The sequence below is a fragment of the Panthera leo genome, chromosome B2, assembly GCF_018350215.1.
Source record: "Panthera leo isolate Ple1 chromosome B2, P.leo_Ple1_pat1.1, whole genome shotgun sequence".
Taxonomy (NCBI): Eukaryota; Metazoa; Chordata; class Mammalia; order Carnivora; family Felidae; genus Panthera; species Panthera leo.
The window spans coordinates 53,582,234-53,600,332 of NC_056683.1; the positions used below are offsets into that span (position 1 = coordinate 53,582,234).

General features: G+C 37.2%; 1 protein-coding gene across 4 annotated transcripts in view; it reads right to left on the bottom strand.

The window, feature by feature from the left end:
* DST (dystonin) overlaps window positions 1–18,099 on the bottom strand; it is a 490,237-nt gene that overhangs the window by 166,101 nt on the left and 306,037 nt on the right. For all 4 annotated transcript variants that reach the window (XM_042939088.1, XM_042939087.1, XM_042939090.1 and 1 more), the window contains 13 exons: window positions 14,424–14,536; window positions 14,225–14,331; window positions 11,707–11,826; window positions 9,518–9,613; window positions 9,303–9,430; window positions 5,889–5,982; window positions 5,422–5,576; window positions 3,681–4,146; window positions 3,464–3,592; window positions 3,224–3,301; window positions 2,958–3,119; window positions 2,763–2,867; window positions 364–459 (listed from right to left, as the gene is read on the bottom strand). In XM_042939088.1, the coding sequence (XP_042795022.1) occupies window positions 364–459; window positions 2,763–2,867; window positions 2,958–3,119; window positions 3,224–3,301; window positions 3,464–3,592; window positions 3,681–4,146; window positions 5,422–5,576; window positions 5,889–5,982; window positions 9,303–9,430; window positions 9,518–9,613; window positions 11,707–11,826; window positions 14,225–14,331; window positions 14,424–14,536 (1,849 nt within the window). The remainder of the gene's footprint in view (window positions 1–363; window positions 460–2,762; window positions 2,868–2,957; window positions 3,120–3,223; window positions 3,302–3,463; window positions 3,593–3,680; window positions 4,147–5,421; window positions 5,577–5,888; window positions 5,983–9,302; window positions 9,431–9,517; window positions 9,614–11,706; window positions 11,827–14,224; window positions 14,332–14,423; window positions 14,537–18,099) is intronic.

Below are 18,099 nucleotides of genomic sequence, written 5' to 3' on the forward strand. Positions count from 1 at the left end.
CTGGCTAAAGCTTTGTTTTACTTGAGGGTCCAAATAATTTATGAATAGGAGTGAAATTCCAATATTTTAAAACTCCTGAAGAATAAAAAAAAAAAAGAACTCTTTGTAATGACTCTTTATAATGAAATATTTCCTTGTAAAAGGCTTTTATAAAATAAAGATTTTCTGACATTTTAAAAGGCTTTTAAAGGATTTCCTCCTTAATACAATGCTTCAGTCTATCCTATAGGACATTTTTCCCGTATATCTTACAAAGAAAATGTTTCAGTTTCTTTCCCCTGCACATTACATACATGTCCTTAATAAATAGGGAGATGCTTTCTGTAAATCGGCCCAAATCACGCTGTGATCCCATTCACATACCTCGAAATACGCGGTGTTTTCCTTGACATGCTGCTCCACACACTGGCACAGCTGTAAGACCCAGCTCCACTGTGTCTGCATTGCCGCTCGATAGGCCTTGAAGATAAAAATCACAGCCATTGTAACTGGCTGAAGAGGAATGACATATACATACGACAAAGCTTTTAAAGGATTAGAAACTCTGCTATCGAAATAGGTGATGAGATCATTTTAACAGTGCAAGACCTGAAAATTAGGGTAGTGAAATGGCCCTCTAATACAAGAGCTCTCACTTGCACAAAGCCAGTCCTAAAAATCTAAATCTAAATTTAAATTAAATCTAAAATAAATATTTAAAAATGCACATAAAAATAGATGGTTCTGTAGTTTTCACTTGTTTTTGTTTCTAAAACTAGGCCAGCAGTTCTTGGGGTCAGGGGGGTGACTTACATATTTGTTTTTGCCAGAGAGGTTTGGGAAGGTGAAGAAGAGAGAGGGCAATCCTTTATTTCTGTAATTCTGGAACTATAATTATTATAGTACTAGTATTACAAATATTTTCACTTGAATTTTTAATATAAAGTGAATCTCTTGTGAGAGCAAAAAGGTAACAGAACACCTACTTCATAAAGAAAACATAAAACACCCTTTCATATTTAAGATGCCATTCACGGACTTCCAGAAGAGGGCGATCTAGATACTTTAATGACTCTTAAGTAAGCCTGTCACGCTTCCCCTTCTGGAAAAAGTTATTTCTGCTGAGCTATGCTCAGGCAGGCTTTCTGAATGGAATACACAGTGTAGGAATGGAAATCTGGCAACATATCACAGTCATATTACCTGCACCCTCAAATTAAGCTACTTTGAGCAAATTGGCTATAAAAGACATATCATTGTGAGTTGTTAGATTATTAGTTTATTTTTTCACATAACGTATGAAGAAGTGTTGATAATTAACTAAATATTACCCATGTGCCCACAAGACATTGGATAGGCCAAAAGAATCATAAAGATGACTCAAGCTTAATTTTATCCCTAAAGAAATTTTTAATTAGATTAGAATTTCTACATAAAAGTAATCAGGTTCACATTCACATTATCCAATCCCATTAAAATTCTTAGCCTGTAATCATATTTCCTAACAGTTTCATCTCTACCTTGAAGAATACTCTATTTTTAGTTTAGTATCATACAAAAGTATATCCAAATCCTTCGTTATTCTAAAGTGCTTTCCCTAGTGCCCCCCACTCCTCTTCTAGCTCTTTAACTGGCTCTTTAATTGGCATTTCATCTGCATGCAAGACTCTAATTTTTTTGTTTTTAATGTTTGTTTATTTATTTATTTTTGAGAGAAAGAGAGCACAAACGGGGAAAAAGGAGAGAGACAGAGGGAAGCACGGAATTTGAAGCAGGCTCTGAGCTGTCAGCATAGAGCCCAATGCGGAGCTCGAACCCACAAACTGTGAGATCATGACCTGAGCCAAAGTCAGACGCTTAACTGACTGAGCCACCCAGGTGCCCTAAGACTCCATTTTTCTATGAAGCAGGTCAAATGTAACATTCCCAAAACTTCCTATTGAGGCCTAAAATTTCACTAATCTTTTGTTTTGTGGCAATTTCAGTGAACAAAGACTATCAGATTCCTCTCCTCACCTGTGAGAGTTTGAAGCATGTCACATTTTAAGCACAGCTCCATCTTTTCCCTCTGGCAATATACCGCATTTGTCCATGTTTGATGCATGTCTCTCTTATATAACACCCCTTTACTTTTAGAAAGTCACTAACTCTAACTAGTACATATTAGGACTAAAAAGTAAACACACTACCACTATCGCACGGGAAACCTGATAAATCCCACACCACTTCTCCATTTCTGGATGTGAAATGTGTGCACTATGCCATGTGGCTTTGACAGACTGTTGTTCCAATATACCTCACAAAACTATACTGTGAATAAAATTATTAAGTTAAATAATAATTGTAAATACTTCCTGGGAACATATGTAACCAGAGCTGTACTAAGTAGTAAGAGTACGTTATTTGCCTCATCTTACTACAATGCTATGGGTTAGAGGCTCACCCCCATTTTGGATAGGAGGCTAAGTCTGGTTACATGGCTTGCACAATACCACAGTATCAGGGAGGAATAAAAAAAGAGCCTTCATATTTACTATAATACATCCCTTTAGCCATGGGAGTTGACAAAGGTACCTTTATTCTAAGAGACAGGTGAGTAACACAGAAAAAGCAAGAGAGCTAAAGGCAAGAAGCACTATGATTTGTCAGAAACATTATTTTTAAGTCACGTTGTATTAAAAGTTTGATAGTTTGTATTTCTGAATTTATCAGCAATAAAAGAATCTAAAGAGTGACTATCAAATGTCAATATTCGACCATGACCGTTACGCTTCCTGACTTACCTCAATTGTCAGTCTGGCTGGGTGATTTTCCGAAAGTAGCTGCTCTGCTATCTCCTGAACTGATTTAATATTTTCTTCCTTTTGATCAAGTTCTCTCATTAATTCCTAATTTAACAAAGAATGAAGAAGTGAGGTTAGAAAAAGATCTACACCTGATATACAACCTTGGCATTCAACGACAAAGGCCATACTCACAGCATGGTAATCTTTTTTCCGAGCTATGTTGTTATTTCTTTCACTCCAGTCATAGGCAACTTCCTCCTCTTCTTTTTCATTCAACCAAATAAGTTCATTAGTTGCACGAGTTACAAAATTATGGAGTGTATCAAGGTGCCGTTCCTGATTCCTGGATGTATTCTTCGCAAGAAAAATCATTGTTAAGAATCATGTCTTTGCCAAATAGAGATAAGGGAAACAGAAAGTAAAAACAAAACAAAACAAAACAAAACAACACAACTTACCAAGAGTTTTGCATACTGACTCTCTAATCGGTGTAACTTTTCTGCATAAGTTAGTTTAAGAGGTGCCGTCATTTGGATCTATAACATGGGATAAAAAGACATCAAGCTTAGGGATCCTAAGGAATTCTGACTCATACTCACTGTATCTATTATTTTGTTATAGGCTCTTTATAAAAAAAAAAAAAGAGCAAAACAATAGCTAACTAAAATGAAATATATACACATTTTAAATTCATATACCTCACTGATTTTAGCTTCTTTAAGGCTAGATTCAAATTCTTCAATAGCTCGGTGAACGTTTTTATGATTCTCTAAATGGCTTTCAACACTTGGCAAATCTGATCCCCATTCAGTGCGGTCCAGCTGCACCTTTAAACAGAAAGATACTAGATTTAAAAAAAGAAACTAATAGCAATAAAGACTAAAGACTAAAACTTTCAGGTAAACATTTTTTTACCTGCATCTCATCAACCCAATTCAAAAGATCTTGAACAAATTTCATGTTGATTTCCTCTTCTGTTAAATTCTGATCCAGCAAAGAAGACTTCAGAAGGGGCTTTCGGATCTGCATCAGTTTCAGAGTTTGTAATGAATTGGCCTCTACTCCTGAACTGAAACTTGGAACTAATCCTCCTGATGGGAAACCAGGTGTATAAGCTGGCGTGACAGATGGAGTCAGACGGGAAGTCAGACCTGATGACAGGCCTGATGTCACACTAGAAGGGGTCAGGGAAGGCGTTAAACCCTGGGTCAGCCCTGAGTTCAGACTGGGGTTTAAGGTCTGTGCAAATCCTGAGTTTAAACTTTGAGTAATTCCTGATATCATGAGTTTTGTCTGTTCCGTCGTCAGCATGCGCCCTTTGCTGTACACCGAGGAACATTCATTCCTTAAGGCCATAATTTCATCGCGGAGTTTTGCAACCCTGGAAAGAACATCAGAAGACATAAACTATAACGCAAAAGGCATTTTTCACAAAGTGTGAACTCTAATGCCAACTATGAACGTTAGTCAGTTAACATTATCAATTACTGGCTCATCAATTATAACAACAGAATCACACTAATTCAAGATATTACTAATTGGGAAAGGTGTGTATAAAGGGGCATAAGGAAACTCTGTATTTTCCAATCAATTTTTCTGTAAACCTGAACTGCTCCAAAAAATAGTCTATTTAAAAAAAAAATCATGGGGCACCTGGGTGGCTCAGTCGGTTAAAAGTCTGACTTGCTTTTGGCTCAGGTCATGATCTCACAGTCTTCAGATTGAACCCTGCGACAGGCTCCACGCTGGGTGTGGAACCTGCTTAAAAATCTCTCTCACTCTCTCCCTTTGCCCCTCTCCCCACTTGCACGTGCTCACTCTCTCTCTCAAAAAAAAAAAAAAAAGTCCTTATAATCATACTGACAAAATTTGGCATCACAATTTTTTTCACTGAATTTGTGCAATAAGCACTTTCCATATTATCACATAGTCTTTCTAGTGAACATAATTACTGCACTACAATGTCATCATTCTATTATTTGACATGTAGGATATTTCCAAATTTTGTTATTATAAAATATTTCTGACATGAACAAAAAACTTTTTTATTTATTTATATATTTTCTATATTTAAAATTATTACAAATTCCTAGAAGTGAAATTACTGGGTCAAAGCATCATTTATAATTTTTGCTTAATATGTATCTCATATATATATATATATATATATATATATATATATATATATTATATATTATATATTATATATAATATATACAGTCTACAACCTGAAAGGGTTCCATTCCCTACCCCTAAACCCACTTCTCAGAGACACAGAATTTTAGACATTTTTTTTCAACATTTTGCTATAAACATTTTCATGATAGCATAAATCGATAACTTAAAAAATCAGTTATAAAGGATGCTTTCTTATATTTTCCCTTTTTCAAATGTCACACAACTATTTTAACCGTAAGTATATTACTGCAGTATTCCATATTGTATGTGCTATAAAGTATTTTTCTATTACTTATCTTTGAAAAACAAATACCTATTTAACATCTCAAAATACATCTGAATTAAGGCAACACACATTTTCAACTGCAAAGAGCATAAGAAATGTATTTCATAAAACTGCCACATTCTGCATTCCCATCACAAGTGCCCATGAAGTGATTACACAAAAGGATAAGGTATGAGTACGTAGCAATCTTACCTCTGTACCAACTGATCTGCCTGGTAGTATTTTCCATCAATAAGAATCTGTACATCGATCACATGCTGGCGTAAAAGGTTCTCACATTCAAGTATATACCCGGCAATTTCTGCTTCATTCTGAAACTGCACTCCTGATTCTAATCTTTTAGAATCCTGTATTTTTAAAGAACTCAATATTAATTCTATGAAACAAGTTTCCAAACTAGCCTCAAATATGAAACTCAAAATACTGGAATGCAAAGCTACTTATTAGGTCTTCTCTGTTTTCCCTTTTGGTTCAAAAATATGCTTTCTCTTTGCTCACTCTTCCTCAAGAGAGCAAACAGTGATCACAATCTTTAACAAACTTTAAGTTTCAGTAGAAGACAATACCAAGAATCAACTAAATGTTACACAAAAATTTTGTTTCATCCAAAGGTACAGACCCCTCCACCATAATCCCAATGGCTCCTAAAATTAACTTACAGACTGGAGAGCGTTTCGGGCAAGTATCAGTTTGTCTTCACAGATGACACTGTCCCTTTGAACTCGGTTGGCAATCTGCTGCAACATTTCCAACCTACAAGAAGGGACAAAATAAATTAAAGCCTTTCCCTTTGAAGTACAGAGTTTACCGCCCCTGAAAAATAATTCCCCACCAAAAGCAAAACACAATCCTACAATGATGATTCCATACCTGTGTCCATCAAAGGATTCATTGCCGAAGCTAATGCAGGAGTTGATCAGAGTTGGACCACAATTAACCGAGAGAAAGTTTTCATTTGAATCAAGACTGGTTCGAGTGCTAGTAGTGTTACTAAACACAGAATCACTGCTACGGTAGCTGTAACTACTACTGTGCATTTTTGTTCCTGAAACGATGTTCTTTCTTTGACCATTAAAAGTAGACTAAAAAGTAGAAGGTCTGCTGAAAGCTCTACTTCTAACGGTGAAAACCACAGCTAAATGTTACAGCTTTAATAGCTCCTTAAATATGCTCCAACTTGCATATTCAACATACAGCAAATAATGTGCTGGTAACCATTCAAAAGAATCTCGCCTAAAGCCATGCGTTTGCTAGCTGAGGTTTGCCTTTTGTAGCCTGCATGAAAACTCTACAAGTATGGACAAGGCAGCCTCATCAGGGCGTCACTGAAAAATATTTGCCAAATATTTTCATCAAGAGTCATCCAGTTGCAGTCACCTAAAAAACAACTCAGGTGCCTCTCACTGAAGCCCAGGTACAATTGTAAAGGTTATTCAGGCAATACCAATCACCAGCTTAAAAATACAAATATTCAATCACAGCCTGACTTTTGTAAAGGGCCAGGTCTGTCTCTCCTGGCTAAAAGCTGGTACTTATAAGCACATGTAAACAAGTGAGTTTGACGAGAAACAAAGTACATTTCCATTTTAACCTCTATGTCATTTGTTTATTAGATTAAATTAACTGGAAAATTATCCATTTGCCTTTTTCCACATGATGTGCTCTCAAGAACATTACTTAATCTTACTACTGTTACTTTATATTTTTAAAAGCCAAAGCAGTATGGGAGCCTGGGTGGCTCAGTTATTAAACTTCAGACTTCGGCTCAGGTCACAATCTCACGGTTTGTGGGTTCGAGCCCCGTGTCATGCTGACAGTGTGGAGCCTGCTTGGGATTCTCTCCCTCTCTGTCTCTCTGTGCCTCCCTGCCTTATGCTTTCTCTCTCTCAAAATAAATGAATAAACTTTAAAAAAAAAGAAAAAGAAAAAGAAAGAAAGAAAGAATGCCAAAGCACTAAAGTAGAAGAATATCAATGCAATGCTTGCAAATTCAACTTGTCTGTGCTTGTTTTTCCTTTCTATAGGTTATCACATGGCAAAAGAACATTGGTTATTTCTCATTTACCTTTTACACACTCTCACTGTACATGGTTATTACTTGCAGTTAATAGTTAATGCCAAAAAACTTGCGTCAAGAAAAATGAAGGCGTTTATCCAACCAAGCTCCTAGAGTATTTTCATATACCCAACACTACAAAGCAAAACTGTTGCTTCTCCACTCTAAAGGTAGCTATTTTTCTTTTCAGATGGCAAGAAAGGGGAAATTTGAGAGTATCATATCAAATATAGTTAGTAAGCAGAAAAGCTTGAAATAATAACAGCAGCATTAGCATTTATTAAGCAATTATTATGTGCCAGAAAATTAACTGATCATTTCATATGCATGACCTCATCACATACTTATAAGCACCAAATGTGGTTGGTACTATTACATCCTGTTTACAAATAAGGAAACTGAGGCTTAGAGAGGTTAATGAACTTGTCTAAGATTACACAGCTTGCAAGTTAAGCTAAAAATCTAATCCAGGATTGACTAGCTCCTGGACCTTGAACTCAACCACTGCATTAAAATCCGGCTACTATTCTGACAACTAAAAATCTACTCCGTTATCCTTTCTGAGACATACTTTTCCATTACTTCTGATGATTAGTTTAGTGTATAATTTTAATCACCCACAATTATCTCCTCCATAAAAGGTTCATCCTGGGTATTTCAAGCTTATTTTGGATCTAGATCCAGTTATGCAGATAGAATATTACACTTTAACAGAAGTGTAATCAGTATTTTCATAAATGAATGACTCATTAGCCTTGCTCTCATATCTTCAAGGCATTATTCTTTCCTATTTCAACAACGCGGGAGTCATGTGTGGAACACAAAGAACTTGAGCACACTACGCGCTCCCTGTGTCCCAGGCAATGCATTAAGCACTGGCAACACAAAAGACAGCAAAACCAAGTCTGTCTCCACATTCCTGGGGCTCGTAACTGTGAACAGGCAGCACTGACTCAAACGACACAGAAATAAATATAAAATTACAACTGTGATATGAAAGAACAATACATGTAAATATGAGAGTTATAACCAAGACATCTGAACCAGCGTGGGAGACCACAGGAAGTTTCATGAGGAAGTAACACTGGAGCCGGGATCTGAGATTGATCAGGAGTGAAGAGAGACATGGAGGATGAAAGAGACTTCCCTGCCAAAGGAACAGATGGTGCAAAGATCCTGTGTATGGAGGAGGGCGGGACCTTGGCACATCAGGGCTCCTAAGAGGCAGCCAGTGTGGCTACAGGGTAGGGAGCAAGAAGGGTGTGGAGTGAGAAGGCCAGAGAGGTGCACCGGACCACACAGGGCTATACTGTGAGGGTCAGCCCCTACGGAGCTCCCTTCCCCAATGCCATACATAGGACAGGCTGTGAGGGAAGTACTATAATGGAGGCAAATCCACTCAACAAATATCTCCTAAGGACTAAGCAGTGCTTTCCCAGGCAACTGGGTGTAATGGGAGAGAGAGAATGATAAAGAGTCAGTGATGATTTCATGGAATAACTGCGTTTGTGGAAGTAGGAATTTGAACCAGCATATCCTGAGTGTTCTCTAGAGGCCACTTCGCTGCCCTTTAAATGGAGACAGACTCGAGTCTGGCTTCCATTGCCCCACGGAAGGATGGCCTTGGCAAAAATATAATAAAAAACGAAGTAAATTAACTGTTGACCTGCAAATGGATCCAGGCCCTGATGACTTAAATATATGGGAAATGCCCACAGGTAATTTAGATTATTAGAGAAGACTTCACACACCAACCCAGCCTAGCATGTCCTATCTGAACATTACTTCACTGATTTACTCTTCACATTTCTTGGATGAGTTTCTGGATAAGAAAATGGGAGAATCAGAAAGACTAAGTAAGTGACTTATCCAAGGTCATGCAGCAAAGGAAATGAAAAATATAAATGTTGGTCCTAGGCCTGCCTGGCTCCAAAACTTAAGTTCTTCCTATGAGAACAAAGAGACACCTCCCCATGCCCAACTTGATACCCATGGCAGAAAACATCCCCAGGCCTACCTTTCTACTTCTGGTCGAAGTGCCTTCTCTCTCTCGAGCATGGCAATAATGAGCTTCCCCCACTCTTTTTCTATGTCATTTGGATGATAACCTTGAAGTAGTTTGATGCGTCCAAATTCTATCCAAATCTTGAGAGAACAAAAAAATGTAGTATGAAGCAAGGATGAAAAAAAAAAAGATTTATGCTTGACATTACAAAGGAAATTCCTACTTACCTCTAATAATTTATATAGGCGTTTAATTTTTGATTTTTCTGTCTCCTTTGGTGGAATTTCTGTTTCTTTAAACTGTAAATACTGATTATAAAGTGCCTAGAATGAAAGGGAAAATAAATGAAGGCCCAAATTTCAAAGACCTATTTTCATTACCGCACAGTGTACCACTTCAAATGCCACTTACTATGCTCTATGCATTCAGTGGAATTGCTTTATAAAACTGACACTCAAGGACAATACGGATTCCCAGCTAGTTGGTGACTAGGTTGCAGAACGCAAGATTTGACAAGGGTGTAATTACTGATGTGCGTCGTGATTCAACATGTGCCATGCAGGGATCTGGATAATAATAAGCCATGGCAGAGTTTAATATGGTTCTAACTAAAAATCTCTCATCATACAAACAAGAAAACATATCTTTTAAAAGATTCACTTTCCAAATGCTGCCCTTTAGCTTTCAGTTTTTGGAAAAATAATCTGATGCAATTCCCAAAAGGAAAAAAATGTTCTCTTCTGTATTATGGATCTATCCTTGAAAACAGAATTCTTATCATATAGATAGGGCTAAATCTTGATTCCAGTGTCCCAGTAAAATGACCCCATGCTCCATTATAGTACTTTAACTTGTTGGCCAAGTTAAACAGATCTTTTAATAAACAAACATAGATGTTATGTTGCAGCTATTATTATAGAAGTTTCAACTACATAATTATCTACTTTGTAGATACTAATTTGAAAATATCTTAAATATTAAAAAGGACCTTCATAAAAATTATATAGATAAAACATATACACATTAATAAGTATATACAAATTATTTCATTTTCATTCATGTTGTTTTTCTAAAAAAATTCCGTATAAATCTTCAGGCAGGATTTCTGAAGGATTCCATTCAACGTTTTACTGGTTAATGAAATTACTGGCATTTCCCCATGATGTTTTCGTCTATGTATCATGTGCTGTCCTAGGCACCAGCAAATAATCTGTGTAGCCACTCAAATTTCTTCCAAGACCTTAAGAATTTGCATTAATCAGAAGCCAATACAAATTTACCCAAGTGTCTGGACAATAGGAACCCACTTGGAAATAAGCTGAACCTCAAATCTGAAAATGGCTTTGAACTCAAAATGCAATGTTTCAGGACACCCACTAGAAAATAAGCTCAGGATGCCATTATGTTATGTGCTAACCACCATTCCTGGTAGATGTGGTGAAAGAAGGGGGACATCTTTCTGGCCCTAGGAAGTTTTGCATCCACAAAGGAAGACATCACACAAACAACTTCAGGACACTTAAAAAGCATCATATCAACACATGCCAAGTAACTTCACGCCAAGGACAAACTCCCCATGGCAATGTGAATAAAAACTGTTCCACAGATGTTCTGTACGGATGCATGAACACGATGAATAATTTTAACAGGACCCACCCTGGGTTATTACAGTTTTTGCAATTCCAGTTTGATCAAAAAACAAAGCCTATAATTCAAGGAATTAAGACTTTATTGTTAATATTCACATTATCTGTTTCTTAAAATAAAGCAGATTACTTTGTTATTACAAATCCAAATATACAAAATGAGATGATAGTCATCAGTAGTTTTACATATCTATAATTCTTTTATATTTCTAGGATGTCTTTGCCTCAAAGAGTTGGACCTGTTTTTAGGTAGCAGCAAACGTCTTACGAAATGAAAGTCAGGTATGTGTTTCTCATTTCATGGTGAAATAGAGTATGTGCTTCTTGCTTTACAAAAAGAAACCTCTACAGGAGTTTTTAACAGGGTTTAACCACAGGCACAATCCCAACCATGGTTAAACTTGTACCAGCTTCCCAGAGCCCTTCCTGCCTGGGCCATATGGTGGGTTCCAAGCATTCCCCATGCACCAAAAGCAATTTGGCAATGTCAGTTCCAAGGTCTCTCAAATTACATCTTTTAACTCCCAACAATTCAAAGCTAAGAGACTATAAATTTCTTTAAGGTGTTATTGCTATTATGTTTTCATTATTAACGTTTACCTCCATTTTCTTTGAGCAATGGGAGATGAATAAATGTAAAAACTGCCTATTTATTAGTGGCTTGCCAAGGGAAATTTTTCTTGAACTTCTGAAATTATGGAACTATTATAACATTATTTAAAATTTAATAATCAAGCCCAATCCTTTGTAACTTCTACAGTGACACAGACCTTGAGTTCTACGGGATTATTAGGAAATGTTCTCTCAGACATTGTGGTCACATGGTGTCTAATCCACTGAATGAGGTAGTTCACCATATTCTGGTATTCAATCCATTTGACTTCAACATCCTGGAACAATAAAATGACAAGATCCATGTCTGCAAATAATAACATTCATATCTAACACAATTTAGTCAAAGGTCATTCTGTGAATTTATATGTCCTTAAGCTGGTCAGTCAGAAGCAGCTCATTGTCTTCTCACTTTTCACACAGCCCCACATAAAGAGATGTGAAAACATGCCACCAACATCTGACAACGAAGACTGACCTAATGAGTGTCACTTCTGATCCAGAGATGGTGGCTGCCTGGGGCACTATGTTAAGATGGCTTCTGAGGCTGCATCCAAATGCAGCAGGAAGAAACACTGTGATCATTTTGGGGTTTTCCAGGCACTCACAATGAGGGAGTAAGAGCGTGCACAAGCCAAGTTAGCTGCTATGTCCTCCAACCTTTCTAGATCTAAATCCACTGTATACCTGAATTCAATGGTCTATAGAGTATGCAGGAAAGCAGACAGGAATAAAAATTATAGAAAATGTATGTGGTAGGATTACTCATTAAGCAAACCTTTTATAAAAATGTAAAGAAACTGGAAGGCTGTCACCTGCTCTGTTGAATTAAAAGTATTTGATAAGTGCTTATTACATTCAAAGCATTATACTATGTGTTGTAATAAGAATTTAATACTTTAAAACATAATAGCTTTTATCAAAGAGTTACTGTCTAGATAGGGAGGCAGGAGAGTCATAATATAAACAGTTAAGCAAATTGAAAAGCAGTAGTTAGGGGCGCCTGGGTGGCTCAGTCGGTTAAGCGGCCGACTTCGGCTCAGGTCACGATCTTGCGGTCCGTGAGTTCGAGCCCCACGTCGGGCTCTGTGCTGACAGCTCAGAGCCTGGAGCCTGTTTCAGATTCTGTGTCTCCCTCTCTCTGACCCTCCCCCGTTCATGCTCTGTCTCTCTCTGTCTCAAAAATAAATAAACGTTAAAAAAATTAAAAAAAAAAAAAAAAAGAAAAGCAGTAGTTAATTAAGTGCTGAAATAACTGAAACAGGTAGTATATGATAAAGGCTGAGATAAGAATCAGGTCATTATATATGTGCCCCAAAACAATCACCAAGGTATTCTTGGGAGAGAAGTCCTTGAGCAGTTCTGCAACAACCAGTAAGTGTCGGGGGGCAAGGGGGAGGAAGAGATAAAAGATAGGGAGCCCCAAGTGAGTAGGACTCTGAACTAGAAATGCCCTGGCTACCAGCAAACAGCCTGTGTTGAAACACTGTAGCTAAAAAAGGAGGTATGCAGAATTTTCAATGTCAGAGTATCTAGGCTGGACTTCACCTAACAAGCTATATGTAATCATTGAATGTTTTCAAGCCAAAGACATCAGGTTTTAGGAAGATCAATCTGGTGACCATGTGCAGTGCTGATGGGAAGAGAAATAAAACAGAGGCAGAAAAGTGTAGAAAAGCTGTCATCCTAGTAAGGAGTACGAGGCAGGCATGGGGTGAAGGCAGGGAGAAGATAAGGCAAGGAACGGCCAAGAGAAACATTCTCAAGCAACGCTCAACACTCAACTGTTGGCAGACATCACAGTAAAGGATGAGGAGGAGAGCAAGTTACTCAGGGATCAGAAGACGATACACCTCTGAGAGAAAGAACAGGGAGAAGAGAATGGAAGTAAGTCCAGAAACAAAAGCACACAGAGGTGAAAAAGATGAGCTCCAAAATCTTCTAAGTAAATTAGGAATAAAGGTATCTGCAAGGGAAAGGGTTCGAGAAGTCCAGGGTGAAGGGGCTCATCCTCTAACGCACAACTGATGGTTTCCTGTTCTCTTCCAGAAATGCTTCCATATGTGTTCGTATGACCACTACAAAATGCACCATTGAACTGAATTACACAAATGTTTGGGAAACAGTGGACAAATGAGGAGCCCAAAGCTCTCTGTACCACACTTCACTCTGCTTATGAAGTAGCTTGTTAATTTGGCAAAATCAAATAACCTTACTCTAGATAATCACCTTTAAATCAGAAAAACAATTCCTAGCCAACTTATTTCATGAGATTATGAGAATTAGTAACATTGAAAGTGATCTCAGGGGTGAGATATTCTGCAGATACAGAAGGACATCAAACAGAGCAAATATAAAACAGCAGCAAGTTAGAAAGGTAAAACTCCAAAATTCGGTGCTTTAGAGCTTTTAATTATAAAATTATATGTAACTCTAAACAGCTTACTTTATGACACAGAACAAATTTTTTTGAGTTATACTTTAATCATAATGGTAGAATAGTGTCATGAAAATGCAAACAGTACTGGTTCATTAAATAGCATCTTAACTCAAATTCTTTAAAGAATATTTCACATTTAAATACTGCAAAAAGCTCTATCAAAGAATTCAGTTAACTGGTCATTAATTGGTCATTACTGAATCCGCAGCTTCTAGTAGGGAAAAATCAATACTCACATTTGCACCAATGCCTTCGCCACCTTCAGGGACTTTGGGAAATGCATCATAGAGAGATGACACATAAGTTATTACTGATTTTTCATCAGGTGAGGAGACATCAACATCTAAAAGCAGCCACATAAATTATTTCAAAATGTTGACAGATTACTTCTGACCAGACTTTCATGCCAGTCTACATCTAGTCAGAACAACTCACCTTCAGGATCCAGAAGTCTTATAACTCCAATTTTTTCTGCTACATAAAAAGCGTGCTCTAAATTTGCAAGGTTGCTTTGAACAGCAACAGTATTCATGTCTATCAGGTCCGGCCTAGGAAAAAATTCACTGCAATCAGTTAAGTTTTCTCACGTGCTAATTCAACATTACACAAACCTGTTTATCCATTTACATACCATCTCTGCAAATACTAATACTAAGCCTATGTTGAAATACAGAGATTTTCATCAAATATTTAACAATGCTTACTTTTCTCAGAAACTTTTGTGTGCTGGGGTGCCTGGATGGCTCAGTCAATTGAGGGTCCAACTCCTGGGCCATGATCTCACGGTTCTTGAGTTTAAGCCCCACATCAGGCTCTGAGTTGGCAGTACAGAGCCTGCTTGGGATTCTCTCTGTCTGCCCCTCCCCCGCTTGCTTGTGTACTCTCTCAAAATAAATAAATAAGCTTAAAAAAAAAAAAAGATTCTCTCTCTGCCCCTCCCCCCGCATGTGCTTTTTCTCTCTCTCTCTCCCAATTAAAAAAAAAAAAAAAAACTTTTGTGTGCCAAAAGCAAGTGTAGCAAGGAAATTATAAAAAGCTGATAACTTTCAACAAAATCTACAAATTCCTCATAATCATAAACTCTACTATTCCAACAGCATCCTTCCAATCCAACTAGCATCCTCTCAGTTACTCCCCAAACACAAAGGTTTATGATGAATTCAATGCTGCTTCCTTGGCACCCACCGCCCAGTGGACAGGATGCCATGTGCTGTGATTACTGTCGACTCATCTCTGTGAGCACTATCATCCTTTGTGAAGCCTTCACTCATCTTCCCAATCTTCATTTTTCTCTCTGTTGCCTGAACTCTTTACAGACTCCTGGGCCTGTGCTCGTCACTTTGGCCCTTAGAATAATCATACACTTCCCTGCCCTATTAATTCACTATTTAATGTGCTGCATGCACATCTTGCTTCTCACAACCGGCTAACTCTAAGTCAGCAAGAACCATGTATTAATAAACTTTTGTATTTTATCCTTCTGCTGAGGCAAAGAGTGACAAAGAATTAGCAGACAACAAATATCTAGCAGTAAGTTGGTAAGTAGGTTGGCTAATTAGTAATTTGAATCATAAATGAAAGACTAAAATAAGCACTAGTTTACATCTTCACAAGCATCTATGTGCATGCCCCTGTACATGCACACAGGTGCAAGCACACACACATACACACACACACACACACACACACACACACACACTCATACACCAGACTTCAACCCTTTCTATTTTGTGAGACTTGCATGTTACACTAAACCACAGGGATACTTCAAAGCTATCTCTGTCTGTATACAAGACAGGAAAAGGGAAAGACTTCCCAAATACTCCTTGCATAGACAGCGGCAAAATGTGGTAGTTGGAAACTTAACACAAGGCCAAAAGTCAGTCAGGAAATGTTCATCTCAAAAGCAAAGCATTAAAAGAATGCAAAAACAAATGTGGAAACAGTAAAGCTCAAAAAGAGTGGTACCCACCCTCAAAATCACTGAGTTAAGAACCCACTCTTATCAAGTTCTAAGGCTGGCTCTTAACAATGTCCCACAGACATTCGGGTTTGCTCAGAATAGTCATCTGGGAACTGCAGAATGAGTGGGAGAGGTCATGGAGAAGGACTGAAATGGAAATTATTTTGAATACTACTTGGAAAGCTGTTTACATGAAAAACTCTTAATCTTAGGAAGGTAAACAACAATTTGTAGTCTTCTTTTTATCTGATAAGAAAGCAGACCTCAAAGAAATCTACTTACAGTTTTAAAGAACTTTCAAAGTGTTCAGAACCTTGAAATGTAGCCGCCATGACCTACCTACCTATTTCCCGGGAAATTATTAGCAAATTCGTTAACGTTTTTCATATGCACCAACATGATTACTTAAAAGTGATCCTACATTTATTATAGGAACAATAAATCTACTGACAACAATAGAGGTAAGTGACATACTTCTAAAAATAATATTTTTCACTCCCAAAGAAGTATTTTGAAGAATCTGCCAACTTCAAGATTACTAAACAGGTGAATTTAGGTTTAGACAAAAACAAATATCTAAAGTTCAAAAAACTGTTTTGCTTCCATAAAGTTCACACATTTTGAAGAAATAAAAACCAGCCTTTCTGGGTTTGCCAAATCTCCCAACAAGAAAGGGCATGTTGTTCTACGAACCCTGCCATTAGCAAGAAAGTAAACAGTGAGTAATCCCAGAGGGAATGAATAAAGTCATTGAAGAACCAAGTTTTTGACTAAGAGAATAAAACATAAAACTTCCTTCAGAATGACATAGTCATTTCAGCACAAAGGCAGCTGTATAATACACTGAGTTGAGATAAGTCACCTCTTTTATCATGATATTTAACACTTTAATGGAACAAAAAACAAAGTGACATTCCTCTATTAAAAGACTGCAGTAGACAAAATTAATAAAAAAAAAGAAAAAAAGAAAAAAATTGTAAAACCACTATGAGAAACGAACAGCCTGAACGTTTTCAAAATCCTATCCCTCTCCAAACTCATCTCCTAACCATTCAGTCATTTTCAGTCTTCTACTCTGCCTTTCCTCTACGTGTCTGGAGCTTCCAGAAGAGGCTTGTGTTGTGACCTATCTTTCTTCTTTACAGGCTCACTGGGATCATATAACCTTTTAAAACGTTAGCTATTTTCCACCTACAGGTTTGTATTTTCATTCCAAAGGTTTCATTCCAGCTTAAGATCTCCTTTTTGTGGAACTTTAATAGGAAATTTCATTCCCATCTTAGGTTTGATTAACCCAAGTCTACACTACATTGTAAACAGGTACGAGGCAACAACCATGTTCCTATATTGCATTAATTTTTCTAGTTTCCCTATTTTCTTCAAACCTTTCAAAATCGTATAATGTAATACTCTGCCACTGAAAGTAATATATGTTAGTCTTTTATGGGAAAAGGGCCATCCTAACTCTTAACTTGTGTTATTATTCTGGAATAATATAATCTTTTCTGAATGACTCAATGTTCACAGATAGCACTTTTAAAAAACATATATTTTTATCCTACTTTTTTTTCCATAAATGATTAAAAACAGCTTACAAAGAAAAACACAAGAAGATACCACAAAGTAGGGGCACCTGGGTGGGTCAGTTGGTTAAACGTCCAACTCAGGTCACCATCTCATGGTTCATGAGTTCTGAGCCCAGCACTGGGCTCTCTGCTGTCAGCACTGAGCCTGCTTTGGATCCTCTGTCCCCCTCTCGTTGCCCCTCCCCCACTCGTGTGCTCTCTCAGAAATAAACAAACATAAAACAAATTTTAAAAAAAGAAGATACCACAAATTATATAGTGTGAGTATAAAATCAAGATAAGACCATAAGATGAAACTGAAAGCAAAGCCCAAGTGCAAAGCACTTGTATGCATGCTTAGTGCCCTTAATTTGTTTAAAAATATAGGACCAAAAGGTCTCAAAGTGGCTACTGCCATAATACAAAATAATTTTGGATAAAAGTAATGTTTATCTTTCATATAACACCCATGTTAAAAGAGCATTCTCTCTAAACAAAAAAATTATACAATAGGCTACACTCATACATACACACACACACACACACACACACACACATACATACATACAAAACTGCAGGCATA